The following is a 25,609-nucleotide window of genomic DNA, read 5'->3' as shown; positions in this document are numbered from 1 at the left end:
AGAGACAAAGTATATTCTATAAAAGTTTTGAGGATGTCAAGTACAACAATGCAATAAGATCTCATTCTTGGATGCTTGGCCTGGTATTCCCCTTTGACTTGTTTGATTACTAAATCAGAGTCGCCATAAATAGAAATTTGCTTTGCCCCCAACTTATTCAGAATTTTGAAGCCAGCAATCAGTGCCTCATACTCTGCTTCATTGTTTGCGCATTCAAAATCTAACTTGTAAGAACTCATTCTTACATTACCAGGAATTTTGCATGATTGATGTAAGGGGCCATGAATCCAAATTCCAATCCCAGCTCCTTCTCTTCCCACTGCACCATCAAAATCCATAGTCCAAAAACCATTTGCTTCATTCGGAAAAAAGGATTTCTGAAGGCTGAACTATCTAATCTTTTCGAGGATGGCTGGTTGTCTCAAGACACTCTATTTTATGTACTATCTCAACAATCTCTTCAAGAAGGTTTGCTGGCTGCAAACACTCTTCCTTAATTTCTTTACCTTTAGCTCTAATAACTTTCTACACACTGTTTATAACCCTTGGAACTTCTAAAAATTATACTAGCTCACTTTCAGCATCAATAGAATTCATATCACTATATAAGATGAAAGAATCAAGGTCAGTATGGACAACATGTATAGGATGATTGATGGGATTTTCCTTACTGATGATCATGAATTTCATCTTCTTTTCCTGATAGAGTTTCTGAAGCTGACCAAAGACAAGGATAGTGGCATATGAAAAGTCAAGTTGTAGAGTGACTTTTAGTTTCTCTCCCCAAGACCTTGAAAGCAACATGCCAAACCTAGGAGGAATATTAGCAACCACTACATCCATAAGCACATTATTGGCCGGAATTTGGTCCAAGGACACTACCAAGTCTTTAATGAGGCCAAGACATTTCACTCTACCCGAGTCAAAAGAATAAAGGGTGTGATAAGGTGGAGTGATACCCAATCCTAGTTTGTCCATGATGACTTTAGGCATAAGATTATGTGAGGCACTAGAATATAGCATGGCATTATGGAGGATAAAGTCATGAAGTTTGAGACTCAGATAAAAAGGAGGGATTTCACTATCTTCAGGAGTTCCTTCTAAGGCTAGACCAAAAAGGATTGATGGCTCATCATCAACCACATTAACTGTATTTGACATCTGGTCAACCTTAAGCATTTTTGCAATATGAAATTTATATTTATCATTCTTTACTAATTCAGTGAGAGGAATAGAAACTTTCAACTTAGAAATTTCATTTTCCAAACTAAAAAGATTAGATTTCTTTTCTACCTCCTTTGTAGCGATATCCTTCTTTTCAATCTGCCCTTTAGCTTGAGATTCCTTCTTGTGACTTTCACTTTGAAACTCCTTGTCCTTTCTCACATTGCTGGTAGATGCCTCATTTGTTTTATGCTAGCTCAGTATAACAACTTCTTTTTCTTTATTCTGATTAAGAGGAACTACTTCTTTGCTTGGTGTGTCTTTCTACAGATTTTGCCTCTTCTTGTTCAATGTAACAGGTACATTTTTGTTCCTTGATTTGTACTGCTTTTGCAGATGACTAAGAGCATTCTAATATCCTCTTTGGTATTCTTCAGTTTGAATAGCCCATATATCGTCACTTGCTAGTACACGTTGTTGATCACTGGGTATGAAAGAATCTTCAGAAAACTAATCTTCTTCTGTCAGAAAAGTAGGCAACTCATCTTCTTCAAAGAAATGATTTGCTTCCATAATCTTTTCTTCATCTTCTTCCTAGCCTTTAGTATAATTTTGCTGAAAAGGTGCTCTTACTTGTCCTTGAGGATCTTGATTTCGCTGCTCTTTATGTCTATTTATAAACTAATGTTGTTGCTCGCCACGAAATTTTGGATTCCTCACTAAAGGCTCCACTTGTCGATAAGTTATGGATATTCTATTCACCATTCTCTCCATGGATTTGATCAGAGTGTCAAGCTTTATATCTGAAGATGATGAAGGTTCTTCTTTAAACACAAATTTATTCTCAGTCCTCTCAGGCTTTGACATAGACTTCTTGATAAGCAGATTGGCTTCATCACTCACTGCATTTCACTACATTTCTTCAACAGTAGCAAGGTCTATCTCTATGAGCTAATATGCCATGTCTGGGTCAAAGGCATTGCGATAATGTAGAAGAGCGATACTAGGTGGAGGTTTCATATCATCAGGAATAGAATTGTATACCAAATTAAATCTTGCTATAAATTCTTGAACTGTCTCATTTTCATTTCTTTTCATTGAGTTATACTTAGCCAATATCTGTAATGGATTTTTATTCTCTTGCCAATGAGCTAGGAACAAATCAATCAACCTCTATGAGTTATTGATAGAATTAGCAGCAAGGTTGCGAAACCACTTCTTCACATCCCCTGAAATCTCTGAGATATGATTCTCATCTTAGCATCATCATCATCATCAATTTCTTCCAGGTCAATAAAATATATCAATCTATTGACGTGATGTTGAACTGTGATTTCTGAACTCCCATTAAATAGAGGAGGTCTTTGACCATAGTTCTAAGGTAAAGCAACAAGTTGAGCAAGTAGTATGACGGGCGCAAATTGTACCATTACTACTGGAGGCGGTGGGGGTGCTACAATGGGTTGTGTAGGTAAGGATGATGATACTGATGGTGGTGGTGGAAGAAAGGATGAGGTGGTTGAGGTACTTGGAGATGTAGTGGATGTATTTGGGGGTGTAGTGGAGGATGAGACAATAGTTAAGTATTCTAGTTGATACTTAATGTAGGATTTTTCAGTAGTAGTTTGGAGCTGGTCAGCAAGACTTTGAAGTTTGTCAAAATTCAACCACAACTCATGATCAACTCTAGCAGATAGGGATTCTGAAGAACGAGACTGAGATTCAAATTGAATAGGTTTAGATATAACTTCAAAAATGTAAGACTCAGATTTTAACCTTGAAAGGGAAAACTCTAACTAAGTACCAAACGGAAACTACTCAAAAGATAGATTTCTAGGTAGAGAAGTTGTTCTTTTAATTTTTCGAACAACACTTTTAGTGATAGGTAATTTAAGTTTTCTAAGAAATTTTTGAGGATCTTAAACAATAAAAGGTGGATTTGGTCAGGATTTGACCTGATATATATTTTAGAAGCCATAATTTTGTCTCACCTTAGGATTGATGAAATTTGTAAAATCAACCAATGTTTGGATACTAGAAACTGTCAACTATAGAATCAGTGCTCTTGAAAGCTCTAAGATATCTTCTAGGAATGATTTATGAGTTGTTCCCTGGAAACAACGCCAAAAATGTTATCCCTTCCAATTTCCTAGGCTGAGGAGGAGATCGAGAAGGGTAACCTCGAACCACTTTTAGCTCAGTAGCTAGACCTATTGAGCTAGAGAGGGATCTCCCAAAGCTTTTGTCAATGAATAGCTGTAAAGAACAATTTTTTTAGGCTAGATATACATATTTGTTTGTGTGTTGATGAATTTAATATTTTAGGGTTTGCTGGACTAGCGTTTAGAGCCAGTGATTAGGTCTAGGATTTAGGGAGGCAGAGACAAATATAGAAAGGAGCTAGATATCAGAAGGCCATGGTGTACTTGGAATCTTTTCAATGTAGTATAGAACAGAAAGTTTTGAAAATGCTAATGAGCATATGCAAGTATGAGTTCATTAGCTTTTAGAAGAAATTAACACAACTATGAAAACCATATAAACAAAGCTTGAAATCAAGAATCTTGTCTGTTTAACTGTAAGGTAATCCATAGAAAGAAGACAAAACATGTTGAGAAAGATGATTTAAGCATAAAAAAAACTTGATAGAAAGAAGAAAAAACACCATGCACTCACTGGAATAGAGTTCCTTAAAAATAGTTGCAACTGCCTCTGTACTAGTTGAAGAAAATGTAAACATGCCAGTCTCTTCCACAAACGTTCAACCCTTCTCTCTAAAAGAGAAATGATACATATAGACTCACTTAGCCCACTTCCCCACCTTCAGGAGTCAAATTCGTAGGTGGTGGAACTGACTCCAAGATTCTCTCAACCAACAGGTGAGAGTGAGAAGGTAAAACTCAAACACTTCTTGGACACTTTTGTTGGCTTGAGGGGGCCTAACCCAGGTTCAACGTTAGTTAGCTAAAAAAATCCCTACACTAGTGGCCCTTTTGGCATCAGCCCGTGGAGCGCAAACTAAAGTCTCACCCAAAGAAGTATGGGGGGACACTGGAACCAAGTTTCCGCACCCTGAGATGGTTGTGATGTTGTTTTATTCCTTCTATTCCTGCCTTCGTGTAGGTCACTTAATTCTAGGGATTTATCTTTCTAGCCCCTTGCCCCTCCCTTCGATACCTCCATGAGAGGGTATAGTTGACCTTTGCATAGCCCTAACCTTCGACTTAGATACTTTCACACTACTAAAGTAGCATATCGCACAGATTGTCCAGTTGTCTTAAGAATCTTACTTATCTTATTAGATACTCACAACTAGCACTGTGTGAATAGATATTCTTATTTGTGTTTAGTTATCCAACATAATTATACACATTCGCGCATCACATACGCATTATAAAGGAAATTCATACATAAAATGACAAGATGCATCAATCGGAACAAAGACACAAGAATTTCAGAATACTTCTCTTTATTTATATCTTCCAAGTGATTACAAACTCTATCTACCCTGCGCACACAGCTGCAGGGGTCTGTGCACTCAGCTGTGGAATTCTACCCTCAGCCTCTGCACACTCACCTATAGAGCCTCTACCTACGCTATAACCCAAAACATAGACTTCTTACCTCAAATATATGACTCTCTTATTCATTACATTGTGTGTTTAGCTACTAAGAGCTTAGCTCTTTTTATACAATCCCATGGTCCACGGACCATGGGTATATCTCTTACAGCCGACCTTACTTCACAAAAATAAGGGCGAACAACCCTTTATGACTTATGTCACCTTCGCGCTTCGCGACCACAAAATGTGTAGTATTTACAAGTTTATTAAAAAAATTGACCAAAACATGGGATTTTAGCCCCAAAACTATCCTTGGTGGATCCCGCTCCCAACAAGCCCCCAACACAAACATCATGACTTTCCCTCCAGTCACTCAGTAGGCGCGGAGATCTTTGAGTGAAGTCCTTCCAGCTCAACTCATATGACTGCAACTTTAGTCGTGCACTATGTGGCCACCTACTTTGCGTCTTCCACTATCTACTTGGTCACTATTCCTATGTTATCGACTTGAAGCTTTTGTTGTGTCGCTTGCAGAGTCGCAATATTGCCTTTGATAAATCCTGTCACTGTGTAAGCCTAATCCAACTAGGGCTTTTGTCTTGCCTTCAACAATGCTTCCTTGTGCATCACTGCATCCAATTGTTCCTTCAGCTGCTTTCCATCCCGCAGCTTGGCTAGTCTTTGTGTCAGCGGACAGTTTGCGTTGTGCCCTTAACCTCATCATAGAATTATTGTACCTTGCGCACTTCTGTCTCTAATCACTAGACATTGGGGTCATCCTGTAAGCTTTTTAGGACCTCAAATGACTCCTCAAACAATTGCGTGCAGTCTGCTACTGCACTATCCACTACTGTTACTGCTTCTGTGACAGTGATCACCCACTGCTCCTTAATGACCAAAAATGTCACCAGGGTGTGGTTGTAGTGTGGCACCTAGAGTAGGTTAAGAAACCTTGCCTTTTATACTCCCTTGAGCCACCCTCATGGCTCTAATGCGGTCGTTCCCATATTCATATCAATGATGCGGTGCATCAGCTGCTGAGTCACCAGGTGTGGGAACTTCTCATGATCGGCCAAGTCCCAGTCTTCAAGTTTCAGTAGTGGCACTCGTGCCAAGCATGGTTCGTTGAAAACAATTGTGTTTGGTAGCAGAGGGGTTTTTAGGGGAGTCTTGCTCTCATACTCCAGCAACTAATTAATAGGGTCCGCTCCTTGGGCTTCGACCTCTTCTACTTCAACTCCCACATCCTCATCTTCCATTGGGATGTATTCAATTTCTTCCTCCTCCAGTTCCAAATTTATGGCCTTGCCTTCCTCTTGTGCGGTGGGTTTTGTTGGGTTTCTCCTTGGTGATGTGCGCACTAGTATGGCAGCCTGCTAGCCCTTTTTGTCCTTCATGGTTTCCTTGGTTGGGGTTGGCTTTGGTCTCGGCGTCCTCTGAGATTTAGGGACCTTTGCCAATACTTCGGCCACTACTAGAGCAACTTCCTCTGCCTCCATCTCAACTTCCGGCACCAGCTCCTTTACTATTTCTTCGGTATTTATAGTTTCTGTAGGTGTCGACATAACACTCTCCAATAGTGCTCATGACGTCTCAGGTATGTTTGCAAATGCTAGTGTCTCTTTCAAAGCTTTGAAGAATTCTCAGTTCATGAGTGCCTGAAATATCAACGACTCAACTCTCAAAATGCTAAGTGTTTTTCGTTGGACAACCACTTGTAATTTATAGGGCATTTTGAATTCAAATTCGACCATTCCCCCCAAATTTGGTTCATTAATGCCAGATTGGTGGCACATTTTGAAGGACCTAAGCCATAAATTTCGTCTTAACTACCGGCTGCCTGCTCCATTTGGCCGCATTTCAACTGTCAAATCATGAACAATGAATTTAACAGTCACTTTCCTGTTGACCTTTGCGATTTCTCCCTAGGTAGCACAGCCCCCTTCACGCTGCCGAAAAACCATGTGACACTTCCTTGCTTCACACAATCGTCCAATCGCACAGCTTCCCCACCCGGGCAGTGTATTTTATAGTTCTGCACCTCCTTTCATCTGCATGGAGCACTAAGACTGTGCTTCCTTCATCAAGTCACGTGGTTGGACCACCTGTGTATGGCTTCAATCGACTGCCATTCACCTTTCTTGGGAAGGGATCTCCATTCAACTTGACCAGTTGTACTACTCCTCCTTCAGTAATCTCCTTAATGAAATAGGGCCCTAACCAATGCATTTAGAATTTCCCTGGTAATTTATCAAACTTGCTATCAAATAACAAAACCAGGTTGTTTACCTTAAAGATGCACAACTTAATATGGCAATCATGCCATGCTTTTTTGTGCTGCTTTTGGACCTGTTGGTGAAATCCAGCAAGGAATCTCTCTTCCTCAAGCTCATCTAGTTGTGTGAGCCTTTCCTCGAGGGCTCCACAATCCATCATACCTATGAGCACCACTATGCACAGACTAGGCACAATATATTTCATAGGCATTACCACTTCAACACCATAGACAAGCCTAAAGGGAGTTTGTCCAGTCAATTTCTTGCATGTCGTTCGATAAGCCCATAGTACTGCAGGTACATTTAGGTCCCAATCACTTCGTTTAGCATTGTAAAGTCAGCATGTTTTATAGTACTTTATTGAATTCTTCCACTGTCACATTAGCTTGTGGGTGATAAGGTGTGCTCTTCTGGTGATATACCTAAAATTCCTCCATTAGCGCGCTGATCATTTCATTCAAAAAGTGTGTACCACGATCACTCATCAAAATCTTTGGATAACCAAATCGCGTTAGTACATGCTCAATAAGAACTTCATAGCAGTCATGCCTATGCAATCCTTCATAGGTTGTGCCTCTGCCCATCAAGTCAAATACTCCATCACAGTGATAATGTACCTCGCTCCCATATTTCCTTGGAGCTGAATGGTTCCCACAAAATCTATTTCCCACTTCTCAAAAGCTTGCAACATCATCTGTGGATTCAAAGGCATCTAATCCCTCTGTGATGGCCTACTAGTCCTTTGACATACATCACACACCTTGCAATACGTTTTTGATTCCTAATGGAGGGTTGACCACCACAACCTTGCACGTAAAATTTCTGCGTGGTGCTCTCCCTGCATAATTTCCTCCCACGTCACCCCCAGGAGAATCCACAAGGATGCTGCTTCTTTCAAACTCAGGTACATATCATCGCAATATCTCATCAGACCTCATTTTATAAAGATGCCTGGAAATGACAGAAAAATCTATCGTGCGCACCACTAATTCCATCTTCTGCTGGACGGTGTATCCTTCTGAAGCAGTTCCTGTTGTGAGGAAGTGTATTATATCCTAAAATGACCATCCACGATGCGCATTCCAAATAGATGCGTTTCGAGAAATCATTCCTCCAAATTAGTGGGCTCTTCCCCTGTTTCGATGCACGACAGCTGGTCTAGTCCTGTGTTTAGTTGTTCAGGCTCCACAATAACTTCAAAATCATATTCCTAGAATAGTAACAACCATCTACAGATTCTCCCCCCCAACACAGGCTTATTGACTAGGTATTTCAATGTGGAATGATATGTGTACATCATAAAATTTCCTCCCAACAATTAGTGTCTAAACTTCTAGAGCGCGTATACCATAGCTAACTCTTCACGCTCGGTGGTGGAAGAGTTCTTATCCTCTTTGGAATAGTTCTTCTCCTACCCATCATATTTGTCTATTATTCATACCTTCGACTCCCCAAAGTGAGTTCTCATCATTCTCCTACATTCGCGCCAATCATCAAAGCTTCCCTTGTGTGTACCCCACCACCTTGAGGGTGTAGTGCGCAGTACCCAGTCCAACACCTGGAAGCATTGTTTTTTTGGTACCTCCCTCTCAAATGCATCTAGAAAGATATCTACATCATTCAGGCCATCATAAGTAGGAATATTTCTTACCTTTGATGACACACAATGCAACAACCAGGTCATCATGTTACAACTCAACATGGTTACTTCATGTAACCAATTCTGCGAGCACTCTAGTTCTTCATCAGAGTTCGAGGTGCATGAAATTTTGCGATCCCATGTAATTCCTCCATCCACTGTTGGATTCATCCAATCTTAGGCTCATGCTGTTATCTTATAGATATAGTCTAGATTTTCATCGCTCTCATAATCACGAACTGGTTCAGTATAACGCAATCCCTCAGCAGGATCTAGGGGTACTATTATGCGGAGTGATTTATTCTCAAATATCGTCTTTTGCTTCTTTAGGTTCATTATCCCATTCATATCAGTAGCTCGATCAAATCCAAGGAGTGCAGGATAGGGATTGTTATCATCCACAATTTCTATTACCTCAAAGTCATCCAGTGCGTTCGCGCCTTCAATATCTACAATGACCCCCTGCAGCTGCCCCATGAGGATGATCTTCTGTTGATTCACCATCCTTAGCTGAATCAAAGACCACTGTAGCATGGGTCTTCCCATCCACTCCCAAGTCTGTTTAGGTAGGATGTTTGCATCTGACCCTAGGTCCAAGATAACCTGATCCATCTCATACTCTCCTATCTACGCAGTCAGTCTCATCTCTCATCCCGTCCTTGTTTTATGCTTACCTATCTTTCACACTATGCGCGGCTCACTCGGGGTGTTTCTAGCGCATCTGTCAATAAGCTATTGTAACCCCTTTATAGCCTTACTATCATACAGTAACTTCATATAGGTCTCCAGGAAAGTTGTAAGCATAGTAGGGTCCATCTCCTGGTCAGTCTTATCCTTGCTTCCTGAGCTGGAGGCCTCAGTGAAGCTCTTCTTTGCTTCCATGAATGTTTCACATGCGCGCCCCAAATTGAACTCAACCTCATCCGCTAGAGCTTTTCAAACCTATGTACTATCTTTTGGCTATTTGCCCTTATCATCTCCTACTGTGAGACCACTTTGGAGCACTATATTCACATTTGAATCTTCTTTGCGCGACTCATACCTCATCACTTCCAGGTTCTGCGTTATTTGCGGTGGTAGCGCCCCTTTGTCACGTATCCTTGTTATCAGCATAAGAAAGTATTCTGTTTCATGATCAAATAGAGTGCAAGTCTTACATGATAGACATGTTGGGTTAGTACAATCGCAAGCATAATGTCCTGGTCCTCCGCAATTGTACTAGATCAACTATCCCCGACCTCTGCTAGGTCCTCCTTTTCCTTGGCCTCATCCACGCCCCTAAAATCATATCTGTGCCATCCCCGCGCTCTGCTCAGTGGGCTGCATTTTGGCCCAAACCCTATAGGCGAGAGTTCTATCCATCATCAATTCATAACTCCTACAATTACACTCATCATGCCCTACCAACCTACAAAAATTACAGAACAGTTGTTGCAGTGTCTTTGCAATCTTCTGCAACAAGTGACAGCTATCCGTAGCATGTTTTCCTGCTACCTGACATATAGCGCACCATAATGCAAGCCTTGTGCTTGGTCCTAATTGAGCTTCTAGCCCTAAGGGCATCAACCCTCCTACCGGGTAGTTCGCAAAGACCGGGCAATGGTCTTTGTCATGCCCCTGATCCTTGCATTTCAGACACCATGCCTCTTCGCGCATCTTTGGTCAAATTGTTTTGTCCTTCTTTAAGCTTTACATCTCAAGGCAGAGATTTCTCAACTGTGGATGGATTTTTTGAACCCCCAGATTTGGATCTTGCATTGGTGTTTCATATAGCCTCATTGCAATCTCCAAGGCCTTTGCCTAAGTTTCCATCTTCTGTTGTGATAGCGCAACCCTTAAGTGTGGTAGGAGCGAAGCCACAAACCACTCGCAATGTTGTCCATCTGTTAGGGTCATGTTAGCTTTGTGGATTGTACACTTCAACCTCTAATCGAGTTCCCAAGGTGTCTAACCTGGTTGCATCATGATTTCTTTGAACCCCACAATAGACTATGCTTCAGATTTAGGCCTACTAAATTCTCTATTCAGTGTTGTTTGGATGTCTTCAATTCCAGCATTCGGGTTATCATTAGAGTACTTGATATACCAGGTTAGCGCGCAATCCTGCAGAGCACTAAACAATGTTTCCTTCTTCATGTTATCATCTGTAATGCCTTGAGCTTCCCATACAACTTTTACAACGAACCAGAATTGGTTCGGGTCCTCATTCCACAAGCCTTTGAACAAAGGCAGCTTCACTGAATTTTCCATACTGAATTGCAGTGGAGGTGGAGGTGGTACGGGTGAAGTCACAAGTGATGGTGGTGAAGTTGGAGATGGTTTTCGTGGGAATCCTTGTCTTATTAAATGAATAGCATTTTGTGGGGAAACCTGCGCTATTCCCTCTTCGTCACCTCACAGAGGTGAAATCAACAGACTATATTCAGGACCCTTTTTCCTTCATTTTTGTAAGTTTTCCACTTCGTGTAGCTCCGAACATCAAGGTAGTTGCATAACCCATTTTTCGCACAATAGCATTTTAATCCACCTATTCAAAGATTTCATGTACTTACCTCGGGGTCATTTGAAAAAGTCGTACTCCGCCTCGCTGTAGCTGACTGAGGTGTCGATCGCAAATTCAGTTACAAATCCTCCTATGACATGATCGAGTCAATGATCGACAACACGGGAAATCTTATCCTTCGATGCTTCCAACCTTTGCACTAGCTCTAGGGTCGACTCAATAGGACCGTCAAGTTTCCACCTTCCTTGGCTATCTGCTAGCTTCGCGATCCACTCGTATAGCTCAACTAGAAAGGAGCATAAAAAAATATCATGTATTTATGTATATAGGTACCTATCCAACCACTGTTCCTTTGTTATTTGCGTACTTTTGTTCTCCTGCATTGCGAATTCGTGGATCTTCCTATCCAACTAGTCTACAATCTCTTTCTTAGTTGAATTCCAGTGATACGAAATCACACATCTCTTATGCAGATTTTAGTCCCGATAATGGAACCATTTATTGGCTTGAGGGGGCCTGACCCAGGTTCAGAGTTAGTTAGCTAAACAAATCCATACACTATTGGCCTTTTCGGCATCAGCCCACTGAGCGCGGACTGAAGTCTCACCCAAAGAAGTATGGGGGGATGGTGCAACGAAGCCTCCGCACCCTGAGATGGTTGTGATGTCGTTTAATTCCTTCTATTCTTGACTTCGCGTAGGTCACTTAGTTCTAGGGCTCTGTTTCTCTAGCCCCTTGCTCCTCCCTTTGATACCTCCACGAAAGGGTATGGCTAAACTTTGCATAGCCCTAACCTTCGATTCAAATAATTTCGTGCTGCTAAAGCAACGTATGGTACAGATTGTCCAGTTGTCTTAAGAATCTTACTTATCTTATTAGATACTCACAGTTAGCACCATGTGAACACTCTTATTTGCATTCAGTTATCCAATATAATTATACACATTCATGCATCACATATGCATTATAAAGGAAATTCAACATAAAATGACAAGATGCATCAATCGAAACAAAGACATAGGAATTTCATAATACTTCTATTTATTGAAATCTTCCAAGTGATTACAGACTATATCTACCTTGCGCACACAATTTCAGGGGTCCGCGCACTCAGCTGCAGAGCCTCTACCTATGCTATGACCCAAAACTTAGACTTCTTACCTCAGAGCTATGACTCGCTTCTTTATTACATTGTGTGTTTAGCTACTTACCATGGTCTACGGACCATGGGTAGATCTCTTAAAGCCAACCTTACTTTACATAACTAAGGGTGGACAACCCTTTATGACTCATGACACCTTCGCACTCCGTGACCAAAAAATGCATTGCCTTTACAAGTTTATTACAAAATTTGACCAAAACATGGGATTTTAGCCCCAAAACTATCCTTGGGGGATTCTGATCCCAACAAATTTGTTTAGAAGTTTGCTTCCTCAATGAGGCCTGTTAAACATCAAAAACAACCTATCATGTAAATTATTCATGCTTACATCATCTAACATCGAAACAAGTTCCATCACATTAATATTTTTGACTTTGACCAAGTCAAATTGAAAGTTAGAAAATTTAAATAGTGAAATTTACAATAAAAAACACAGGAAATTGCAGAAGCACACTGCTGCATGTGATCCACTTTTAGGTGCCATCCTGAGGTCCATATCAATATCTGAGAGAATGGTCAACTAGCCTTTCAAGTCTAGTTTCTAGAACACCTTGAGTATTTGAAAATGACCCATGGGAAGGCCTTAAACAATCAAATCTGCCAAGGTCGCTCCAGGAGCGCAACATGTGTAAAAAAGAGGTCCAAAAAGCTGATTTTTGGCCACTCTTTTTCACGTTTCTCAAAATTTAGGCCTCTTCTGGAAAATATGAAGAAATGGGTTTTTAGAGGAGGCCAAGGGCTTTCCAAAAATTTAAACTTTTCTTGAATTTAGTGCATGAGGAGAAATCGCAGCGCCTTGCACTGCTAATTTTTTGCATAAGGCACCAAAATTTGCAAAAAACCAAAAATGATCAAAATTTCCTCAAAATTGGTCAAGATATGTAAAATGAGGCATGTTAAGCCCTCATGGATGCTTCAGAAATCATTTCCAATTTTCCTTTATCATTTTGGTCCTTTTGGGCTTCTTTGAGTTTGTTTTCAAGCTGCTTGACCTTGACATTGCAAATCATGTTCTGAGCTTGCTAATGATGTGCCATGTGCTTAGCAGCTGATTGTCTCTATTATATTTTTCTAGAAGATTCTCCAAATGGTCATTGACCCTGTTAAACTAGTACTCTTTGTCTTGATTGACCTCTAAAGCAATTCTGTCCCCTAGGTCTAGCTCCTCATTCACTAAGATGTGTTTTTCTTCTTCCTCTAATGACTTCTTAAGCCCTTTAGTCATTGTCCTCTTTCTCTTACCTTTTCCTTGTGTTCCTTAAGGCTCATTTGTCTCCATCACTTCTTTTCCCTTGTTAGCTTACTGCAATAGTTTGGTTTTCTCTTTCTCCATGATCAATTGTTTTGCCTTCAGTTGACTATTTTCATGTTCTAGGAATGAGATGATGAAACTTGCTCTTGCCATGTTGACTGTGAGTTCCTTGATTTGATAATCTTTGTCTCTAATCATCTAGTGCATGCTTGAAACCTCATTTTCTGCCCCTAGTTCAACCAAATCAAAATCATGCTCAATCAAGTCCTTATCCTGCACTAATTGTCCCTGTTTTGCTTATGTAGAAGGCTTGGACCCTTTCTCCCCATGAGAAGCAAACACAAGCCTATGTCCTCTTTTGTACATCCTTGTCACCTGAATTTTAGGTGTTTTAGGCATTTCCACTAATTTTATAGAAGACCCAATTTCCATTTTTTGTGTTGGCATGTTAGAAGGCTAAGCTGCCACATTGGATTCATGCCATTTCAGAGCTATCTCCAAGAAATATTCCCATGTCATATTCTTCTCTGCAAGTTGATGAAGGAGTATAGTCTTGATAAGAATATGATGAAATAGACCAGGATAGTGTTCATTGTTCTTGATTAGTATCCTCTCTAACATCTTGGTAAGGCTCCTACATAGATACTTTCACATATTGAGCGGTTTTTGAGTTGTAAAGTGCATTAGAAGCCGAATGTGATAGGCATACAGTCTAGAGAATCTTCATTCACATGTGAAGAATTTCATGACAACTTTCATCAAGGGAGAATACTTCTCCAATAGGTATTTGAAAGGTATGATATGAGCATGTTTTTCCCTGTATGGTGTTTTCAAGAAAGGTCTATAATGTTCAAGATCTAAGTTCATCCCCTTGAACCAATATTCACCATGATTTGGTAGTCTTGTAGCAAGTGAGATAGAGGCCACTAAAAATGTGAAGTCAACACCAACAATAATGGCACTTTCTCCTTTCAAATGAGTAGCAACCCAATTTGTCAACTCCTCATGGAAACCCACTTCACACACCCTTTTGCAAAAATCTAAGCAATTCAAATCTTCAAAGGATTGTTTGATAAAGGATGGTGAATTGATCTCATTGCAGTTTGAGGGTTCATATCCGATAATTTTTCCTCCCTTGTGATATTTCTTCCTCTATGGTGAAGAGTCTCCTTCCATGGTGATAGAAACCCTAGCAGCGGGAACAAGGAAAGTTTTAAGGATGGAAAATTATCTTGAAGTTTAAAAACATTGGCGAATCTTACTAGTCCCTAATATACAAACTATAAAATGTTTATTGATGTATTTGTAGAATTACTTAAATGCGTAATGATTTTATATATACTCTCTCTATATTGTTGGTGATTTTTAAGGTAAAATATTTTTTTATTGTAAAATTTTGGCGAACCTTTGTTATCAAAAATGGAAATTGGTAAATAATTTTTTTTTGGAAAAATCATGGAAAATTAGCCCACCTGTGAATATTAGCCCCTAAAATATTCCATGGGTGGAAAAATGAGAAAAAACAATGAGGGACGAGTGAAAAATGAAATGAACAGTAGGTGGAGTTGAAAAATGGCAAGGGGAATTTTTAGGAGGTGACTATGAACTATGAATAGCTTATGAAGATGAAAGGAAGTGAAATGAAGGAATGATGTATTTGTGGAAGGGGAAAAGAGGAGTTTCTAGGAAAACTATCCAAATCCCATTGGAATGAGCTAGGGTTTCATTTTTAGTGAAGTAATTTAATGTTTTGATGTTGGTTTAGTGGTTCATGTAGCATATTAAACATGTGTAGAGGTGTAGGATGAGGTTTTACATGTTTAAAATCATGAAAACTAAATGACCATCATCAACCCTATCATCATTTCATGACAAACTCACTAGAAACCATAATGAAGAAATCTTAGATTTGAATTCATCTTGCAAACTAAAAAGTATAGTAAGATGGTATACTTATTTCTAAATGAGTCTAGGATTGCAAGAAAAAGGATGTGCAAGCTTAAAAATCCGATTTGGGTGAGTTTCAGGTGATTTTGAGCTGCTCTGGCCCAAGCATAGCATACTCTCTCGGAGCATAGCACAACGTTGGCCTCTCAAGGGTAGCGCAGTGTCTGGGAGCACATTGTGGGAGGTTTTTTGCCAATTTTGCCTAGAAAATCGAGTTTTTCTCGCCAATGGAAGGGAGAGATTGATGCAAAATGGGGAATAAGGGGAAAATAAGATGAGTTTGGGGCTTCTTAGTTTATATAGGCAAATTATATTCCCTTTTGTAAAGAAATGGGACCCACAAACATTTGAAAAACTGATTTTTCACTTTTTAAAGTAGAGTCACCTTAGAAGGATGAAACCTGGGATTTATTTTCAATTTTTGAGCATTGGAACTTCTTCTTCTAGAGCCTTTCAAATTGAAATCATGATGAACGTGTGAAAACTCAACAAGTTGATGTCAAAGAGATGCTTTTCATGCTTTATTCAATGTTGGATTTACACATGGTAATAATGGACCTTGAAACCCGAATGACCTAATGAAAAACCTGAAACTAAATGGAATGATGATGATGAATGATATGAGGATAAATTTCTTTTATTATGAAACATTCATGTGAATGAGATAGGTGACCAACGTAAGTGACTTTCCCAAAAGACTGAACTCATTCCTAGACCAACCAACCAATAACGAAATTTTACTCTGTAAACCTAGTGACATGGCAAAATTTGATTTTGAGACTCTTGACAAGCTTAGTAAAATCACATTTTATCACTGGTGACTTGTTTGAGGATTTAGATCACCTATAGGCTAGAGGTTAGTTTTCTTTGATAGGATGCATTCACTTGAATTAGAGAAACATATTAATTTATTTAGTTTACACTTGGCACCACTGCACTAGGTTTTTTCTTATTTCTTGTTTCTCTTTTTATCTTATCATCACCCTTTATTTTATTGCGTCATCTTTGTCTTAGCATCATTGCACCCTAAGTCAGTGACTAAGTCCCAACCTCAAGTTTTGATTGAGCCTCTGTCATCATCAAATGATGCCTTACATATGCCTCCATCTAAGGTAGAGGTTATCCCCAAGATCCCCAAAGTTCCATTACATTGAAATAATGCTTCTGCTAAAGTTGTCCATACCCATAGCATAGTAGAGGACTTAGCACAGTCTCCTCCTTCCATGTTAATTCTAGAAGTCCTCAAGGTGTGCCCATCCCAATGAAAATATATACTCTTTGCTTTGGGTGTTGTGGATCCTTTTGATGATCGTATGATTTTATTTGACATTGGAAAGTGGAAACATCACCCCATTCCTTCATCTGTTTCATTTGAAGTATCAATCTCCATAAGAAATTCCATTTTTCAACAGTGCATCATAGACTAATGGACCTCCACTTTTATGATGGTTTCTATTGTTTGGAAGTAACTTGGTCCACTTCACCTATCACCACCACCATCACTCTCTGTGCTTGGGACAGTCACCCCTCGCAGCCCCTCAACTTATATCACAACTATCTAATTACTGTTGGTGGCAAGACCGTTTCCATTTACATTGAGGTCATTGATGCCCCATTAGATTATAACATCCTTTTGGGTTGTAGTTACACCTATGCCATGTTCATTGTCACATCTGCAGTTTTTCGCAAGATGTGCTTTCCTCATAATGGAAATATTGTCACTATTGATCAATTGACTTACTATGATCCTAAGTCTCAGACTTCCCCTTAGTCCACTATCTCATCGATGACTGGCAATAAGACTATCTCGTCCCTCACCAATGTCTCACCTAGAGTCTACAAAGATTCCACACTACTAAGTGCTTATTAGGGTCCACTACCTACCTCCTCAGAGCCTAGCTCTTCCAATGTTTTCATGCTTCAAGCATCATGAGATGCCCACAAGCAGTGTGGTACACTTTCACAACAACCAACACCTCCACAACCTATTGTTTCCAACTCAATCTAGCCTTAGGTATTACTCCTCAAGGTCCATTTCCTTTCGCTAGTATCTCTCCTAGTCCTTCCCAGCCCAGAACCATTCCCCTAGGTCTTTACCATCTCGGAGCAGTTCCCGTAGGTCATTACCCTTATTGATGAAAGTGCATTAGGCCGAGCACATAAAAAGTGATAAGTTAGTAAAGTCAGTCCAAGAGCATAGCAATGTGATGGATTGGTCACATGTCAAGGCTAGAACATTTTAAAGTTTATTTTTTAAAAGTTTTTGATATTCAGTTAACATTAGTTAGTAATATCTAGCTAAAAGAAATGATTTTATAGTTAGTAGGTAGTTAGGGCTAAATAAAAATTGGTTCACATCCATAATTCATTTCTTGAGCAGTTTTTTTGAGTTTTTTAGGGAAGGAGAGAGGAGGAACATTTTTGGGGTTTTGTAGATTTTGGTGTGAGATTGAAATTAATTGAACAACATTTCTTAGACCACTAGTTTTTGTAGCAACAAATTGAATCTGTAAGTGCATGTGAGATAATTATTTTCTTACGTGTTTGTGAGGATTATGAACCATAATATTAATATCAGGAGATTGAAATTGATTTGGTCTTTAAATTGTTGTGTTGAATGAGGAATTCTTGCACTGTGTTTTCTTTGTTATTTACATTTAAACGAGAACTGGAGAATCATATTCAGTTAATATTTTAATCCAGTACTTTTTCACCCAAGATTTTGTATTGGAAAGAATAATTTTACATTTCAGATCCAAAAATACAGAGCACTCTGTATCCAACAAAAGAAGAAAGAAAATTCGTAAAATAAAACCGTAACCAATTTTGCAGGTTGATCTTTGATCAAAGGAAGACGAATTTCGAAATTACGGCATCTGGGTTTTGTTCAGAGTGGGGTCTACTTGGTAACTCATGGTGATTTTCCAAAAATATCCTTCATTTGGGAGTTATGAATGGATCTTTAAACTGTGATTTTACAGACTGCGTGATTAAAAAAACAATGTGTTCTTCCTATAATAGCATTGTAGTTTGTTGTGAGAGTCTATAACAACACTGTAGTTTGTTGTGAGAGTCTTGTAATAGCACCGTAGTTGGTTGTGAGAGTCTGTAACAAAATTGTAGTTTGTTGTGAGAGCCTATAACAACACTGTACTTTGATGTGAGAGTCTGTAACAACATTGTAGTTTACTAAGAATGTCTGTAATAGCATTGTAGTTTGCTGTGAGAGAAAATATTTGTTGTTCCTCCTGTAACAACATTGTGGTTTACTGAGATAGAAACCATCAATTTGTAGTATCAGAGCGATTACTCTTCCTAAGTGAAAATGGAGGTAGGAAGAAGAGGTTGGGGCAGACTTGCAAGGGGAGCAGTAGATGAAGGACTATGAGAGGAAATTCGAAATCTGTCAGCTCGCTTGGCAGCAGTGGAAGCAGGAAGGCATAGGGATCCTGAAGGTGGAGATGACAGTGAGGGTGAAATAGTGGTGATGATAGATGGGTCAAAAGATGAGGCACCAGAAATCAAACTATTGAAATCAGTTTTGATGGCTAGCAGCAAACCAAGACCAGAACTTTCTAATTATGATGGCAACTTGTCCACAGAAGCCTTGTTAGACTAGATAAGCAAGTTGGAAAAATATTTCGAATATGAGGAAGTTAGTGAGGACAAGAAAGTCAGGTTTGTTGTTACCAAGTTGAAAGGACATGCAGCACTGTGGTGGGACAGTGTGCAGGCAGAAAGAAGGAGACTGAACAAACCTTTGATTAAAAAATGGGACAGGATGATTGCCAAGATGAAAAGCAAATTTCTGCCAAAAGATTACTAGATTTCCCTTTACAGGCAGATGCAAAATATGAGATAGAGAGGGATGACTGTCAGAGAATACACAAAAGAATTCTATAAAGTGAATTTGAGGGTTGGGTATGTTGAAGATACCTCTGAGAAAACAACAAGGTATGTGAATGGTCTACGGATGGAAATCCTAGACGAGATCAACATTCTTTCCCCTAAGACTATAGAGGAGGCATATCAGTGTGCTTTGAAGGTGGAAGAAAAGATTACCAGGAAGCAGAATGCAAGAAGAGGATGTGGTTCCAGCAGAGGAAAGGGACAGTCCTTTGGCAGAGGTAAAACTGCCAACAGTAATGAAGGAGGCAACAGTTCAAAGACTTCAGGACAGACGGAGGGAGAAGGTAGAACTAGAGGTAGAAGTTCATACCAGCATGAAATGGTAGGGGAAGAGGAAATGCCTACTAGTGCTACAAGTGTCATAAATGGGGGCACCGGTCTTTTGAATGTCCTAAAGGTGAGCAGGCTGGGCAGCGGGGAGCTTATGTTGCTCAACCCAATACACAGAGGCACCGCCACAGGAGGTGGAGAACATGCCTAAGATAGGTGAAGCCTTGGTGTTGAACAAGGTTTTGTTGAAAAAAACTAAGGAAGTGACTGACGAGATGCAACAGAAAGCATTGTTCCAGACTGTGTGCAAGTCACATGGAAAATGTTGCAAGATGATTATAGACAGCAAAAGCACTGATAACCTGGTAGCCACTGAAATGGTGGAGAAATTGGGCTTGAAGAAGCTAAAACACCCAACTCCATACAAGGTGTCTTGGCTGAAAAAGGGACACCAACTGCTGGTTGATGAGCAGTGTGAGGTGGAGTTTCACATTGGAAAATACAAGGACAAGGTGACTTGTGATATTCTGCCTATGGACGTGTGCCACATTCTGTTGGGCAGACCATGGCAGTATGATAGAAAGGTCGTCCATGATGGGGAAAATAATTGTTATAAGTTTGTTAAGGATGGGATAAAGCACATGCTTATTCCCATGAAGGAGGAAAATGTTGCAGAGACCAGTGAGCCTAAAACATTATTGATAGGCAGAAAGGAGTTTCTGCGATAGGTTAAGGAAAATGAGATAAACTATGCAGTTGTACGAAAACCTAGAGTAGTATTGCTGCATACCGAGATTACCGATTTGCCTGTGGAGATACAGGACATGTTGCAGGAATTTAGCGATATTGTAGTAGATGATCTACTGGACGAATTTCCACCAAAGCAGAGCATTAGTCACCACATTGATTTCATTTTGGGAGCTAGTTTTCCAAACAAGGTTGCTTACCAAATGAGTCCAAAGGACAATGAGGAGATCAGAAAACAAGTACATGAGTTGCTAGACAAAGGACTGATTCGAGAGAGTCTGAGTCCTTGTGTTGTTCCAATCGTTTTAGCTCCCAAGAAAGGAGGTGAATGGCGGATGTGCACCAATTCTAGGGTGATAAATAAGATCACCATCAGATATAGGTTCCCTTTACCTCGGATGGACGATATGATGGATTGTCTTAGCAAAGCGACATACTTTTCAAAGATAGATCTGAAAAGTGGTTATCACCAGATCAGGATTCGAGAAGGTGATGAGTGGAAGATGGCTTTCAAGACAAATGAAGGCTTGTACGAGTGGCTGGTGATGCCATTTGGCCTGAGAAATGCTCCTAGCATGTTCATGTGTTTGATGAACGAAGTATTGAAGGAATTTATTGGCAAATTCGTGATTGTATATCTGGATGATATACTCATTTTCAGCAAGACTAAGGAAGAACATTTTCGGCATGTCAGGTATGTGCTAGAAAAATTGCAGCAAGCAAAACTGCTGATAAATTTGAAAAAATGTTCATTTTTCAAGAAAGAATTGATTTATTTAGGTTTTGTAATTTCTGAGAATGAGTTGAAGATGGACCCAGAAAAGATTGCAGCCATAGTTGGCTGGCCATCTCCCAAAAATTTGTTTGAGGTACGAAGTTTTCATGGATTGGCAGGTTTTTACCAGAAGTTTATTAAGAATTTTAGTGGTATTTGTGCACCTATGGTAGACACCATTAAAAAGGAAAATCAACCTTTTCATTGGACAGAATCAGCTGAAAGGAGTTTTCAGCTTTTGAAGAAGAAGATCACTGAAAGACTAGTCCTAAGACTACCAGATTTCAACAAAAATTTTCAAGTTCATTGTGATGCCAGTGGAACAACCATTGGTGCAGTTCTCAGCCAAGAAGATAAGCCAGTAGCATACTTCAACGAGAAATTAAATGAGAGTAGGAAGAAGTATATGTCTTATGACAAGGAGTTTTATGCAGTCGTCTAAGCATTGAAACATTGGAGACATTATTTGTCTTGTTTTCAGACAATTCTGCTATACAGTACATTATGCAGTAGCACAAGTTGAATCATAAGCATGCGAAATGGGTGGAGTACTTACAGAGCTTCACCTTTGTTCTAAAGCACATCAGCAGTCAAGCCAACAAGGTGGCGGATGCGTTAAGTAGGAGAAGCTTAATACTACAAGAAAGTGCAGTACAGGTGCTGGGATTCGAGTATCTTAAGGACTTGTACGGGGCGGATGCAGATTTTAAGGAAGCTTATGAAGCTTGCCAAAATCCACTGTTGAGAGACAATAGCCCATGGTTGGACTATAATATACAAGAAGGGTTGTTGTTCAAAAGAGGACAATTGTGCATTCTTGAGTGTTCCATGTGGGAGAACTTGATCCAGGAAAAGCACAGTGGAGGTTTGGCTGGGCACTTTGGAGTAGATAAGACTTTGGATCAGCTGAGCCACTTCTATTATTGGTCGAGAATGAGAGGAGATGTACAAATATTTGTAACTAGATGCAGGGTCTATCAACATGCAAAGGGATGCAGCCAGAATGCAGGGTTGTATACACCCTTACCCATTCCAAACAGACCTTGGGACTCAGTCAGTTTGGACTTTGTCTTAGGTTTGCCGAAGACACAGAGGGGTTACGATTCCATCATGGTGGTGGTGGATTGTTTCACCAAGATGGTACATTTCATTCCATGCAGAAAGACAAGCGATGCCACACATGTAGCACACTTGTTCTTTTCGGAGATAGTCAGATTACATGGCTTTCCAAAGTCCATCATCTCGGACAGAGATGTGAAGTTCACAGGCCATTTCTGGTAGACATTGTGGAAGAAATTAGACACCAAATTAAACTTCAGTTCGACCTACCATCCACAGTCAGATGGACAAACTGAAGTTGTGAACAGGAGTCTGGGAAATCTTCTAAGGAGTCTGGTTGGTGAAAATTCCAGACAATGGGATCATGTGCTTGCGTAGGCAGAATTTTCCTACAATGACTCACCCAACAGAAGTATAGGAAAGAGCCCTTTCCAGATATTATATGGAATGCATCCATGCAGAATGTTTTATTTTTGGGATTTGGGTTAGTTGGAACATAGGAGTGTTGATGGGGAAGACTTCGCAAACACAATTAGCGATCTGCATGAGCAGGTCAAGTAGAAGCTACAAGACAATAGCCAAAGGTATAAACAAAGAGCATATTTGAGAAGAAGGGAGGTACAATTTGAAGTAGGAGACCTGGTCTTAGCACATTTACGCAAGGAGAGGTTTCCAAAAGGAGAGTATAACAAATTGAAGATGAAAAAGATTGGGCCTTGTAGAATCCTTCGGAAGTTTTCTGCAAATGCTTACGAGTTGTAGTTACCTCTGGGTGTAGGAATCTCACCCATTTTTAATGTGGCAAATCTATACCCATACATTGTTGTTGATGTGGAAGGTGATTCAGGGAGTCAAATACAAAATATTCAGGATAAGGAGGAACCATGGGTTAAGAAGATGCCTATGGCACAGCCGCTGGAAATCGAATAGATTTTGGACACTCAAGTAGCCAAGAAGACGAGAAGGAAAGAATATTTGGAATATCTTGTGAAGTGGAAAGACCATCTAATGGAGGATTCTACTTGGATGGATGAAGCAACACTACAAAAAGCAGGTCATTCTGTAGAAGATCTTATGAGCAGGAGCTCATAAAATATTCTTTCTTGGGGAGTCTGATGCAGGTGCATTAGGCTAAGCACATAAAAAGTGATAAGTTATTAAAGTCAGTCCAAGAGCCTAGCAATGTGATGGATTGGTCACATGTCAAGGCTAGAACATTTTAAAGTTTATTTTTGAAAAGTTTTTGATATTCAGTTAAGATTAGTTAGGAATATCTAGTTAAAAGAAATGATTTTATAGTTAGTAGGTAGTTAGGGCTAAAGAAAAATTGGTTCACATCCATGAATTTATTTCTTAGAGAGTTGTTTTTTGAGTTTTTTTGGGGAAGGAGAGAGGAGGAACATTTTTGGGGTGCTGTAAATTTTGGTGTGAGATTGAAGTTAATTGAACAAAATTTCTTAGAGCAATGGTTTTTGTAGCAAAAAATTGAATCTGTGAGTGTGTGAGACAGTTATTTTCTTACGAGTGTGTGACGTTTATGAACCATAATATTAATATCAGGAGATTGAAATTGATTTGTTATTTATATTGCTGTGTTGAATTAGGAATTCTTGCACTGTGTTTTCTCTGTTATTTACATTTAAATGAGAACTAGAGAATCATATTCAGTTAATATTTTAATCCAGTCATTTTCCACCCAAGATTGTGTATTGGAAAGAGTCATTTTACATTTCAGATCCGAGAATACAGAGCACTCTGTATCCAGCAAATAGAAGAAAGAAAATTTGTAAAAGAAAACCGTCAACAATTTTTCGGGTCAATTTCTGATCAAAGGAAGACGAATTTCAAAATTTTAGCATTTTGAGTTTGTTAAGAGTAGCATCTATTTGGTAACCCACGAGCGATTTCCCAAAAAGATCCTTCATTTGGGAGTTACGAAGGGATGTTTAAACTGTGTTTTTACAGACTGTGTGATTAAAAAAACAATGTGTTCTTCTTGTAACAACACCGTAGTTTGCTATGAGAGTTTGTAACAACATTGTAGTTTGTTGTGAGAGTCTTGTAACAGCATAGTAGTTGATTGTGAGAGTCTATAACAAAATTGTAGTTTGTTGTGAGAGCCTATAACAACACTGTAGTTTGTTGTGAGAGTCTGTAACAACATTGTAGTTTGTTGAGAGGGTTTGTAACAACACTATAGTTTGTCGCGAGAAAAAATATTTTTTGTTCATCCTGTAACAACATTGTGGTTTTCTGAGATAGAAACCATCAATTATCATCATATACCATTCTTATTCCTGCCACTTGGAGTTTATTCTACACCTGTCATGGCTACATTAAGTTTACATAACATTACCTTGGGGATCCTAGTTTGGTACATTGATCCTCCTGCAAACACTCCCCCTGATCAAATCAAACCATAGATTTCTTTGACCTTGGTTCAACATGTCTTTCCTACCCTTTCCTTTTCTTAAGTTCATCAACAACTTCAATAGGAACCTACTCATGTTGTGAAATCATCTAGTGAGGGGGAGGAAGCCTAGGAAAAGGGAACCAATGACAAGGAACACCAACCAACTCCAACTCCTCTTAAGCTGCCAAAGCATACTCCTCCATGCACTTTGCATGATTTTGTTTTTCATGCCACCAATAATTATCTTGAACTCCCTCACATCAAGAATGTGGTCTCTGATATCTTTCTTGACTCTGACATTCTAGATGTCCATGTCACCTTACCTGAGATAGATAAGAAGAATAGATCCTTAACCATGAATCACCCTTGTGCTTTGTGTGATAACTATGGCCATTATTCTCATCACTATCCCCATCTCAAAGGTTTTCATGATACACTTCAAGTGCTTTGTGAATTCGATGCCACTCGTAGTGATTCCACCTCTACTCTACCTGTGGGTTCTGGTTCCACCCTTATGGTAGAACAAGAGGTCGCTAAACCACTCATTGTGATCCCTCATTCCAATGCCAAGATGACAGATAATATTGCCCATATTCTATACCTATCATCATCCATGGGATTGATCTATTGGGGCTCTCTTAATGTTTCTTATTGTGATTTTTGTGTACCTTCTTTGACAAACACTTTGGTCTTAACATCAGTAGATGTCACATATACTAGTCATCTATCTCCCCTTGTTGATGATGCACATGTGAACCTTGTCTCTCATGAAGATGCCTTACGTAGCTCCTCTTCACGATGTGGTCTCTCTTCCTCCCATCCTCCCATATTTCATTCTGATGAGGACATCATGGAATCCATGACCACCCCTGATTATCCTTGGGATAATATGCCCCATTGTATGTACTTCCTTTAGCAGAAAACCCATGA

At 39.6% G+C, this 25,609-nt stretch overlaps 1 protein-coding gene across 1 annotated transcript; it reads left to right on the top strand.

The window, feature by feature from the left end:
* The first annotated feature begins 19,960 nt into the window (after positions 1 to 19,960).
* On the top strand, positions 19,961 to 20,413 carry LOC149229030 (uncharacterized). Its single transcript, XM_089380938.1, has one exon. It carries the CDS (start codon positions 19,961 to 19,963, stop codon positions 20,411 to 20,413), a length of 453 nt encoding a protein of 150 aa, XP_089237064.1.
* The last annotated feature ends 5,196 nt before the right edge of the window (positions 20,414 to 25,609 follow it).

This window comes from Pinus tabuliformis, chromosome J (assembly GCF_031772625.1).
Source record: "Pinus tabuliformis cultivar Carrire ecotype Pingquan chromosome J, CPIR1, whole genome shotgun sequence".
Classification (NCBI taxonomy): Eukaryota; Viridiplantae; Streptophyta; class Pinopsida; order Pinales; family Pinaceae; genus Pinus; species Pinus tabuliformis.
The sequence above is the reverse complement of the archived record's forward strand: the minus strand, read 5'-3'. Positions and strand labels throughout refer to the sequence as shown.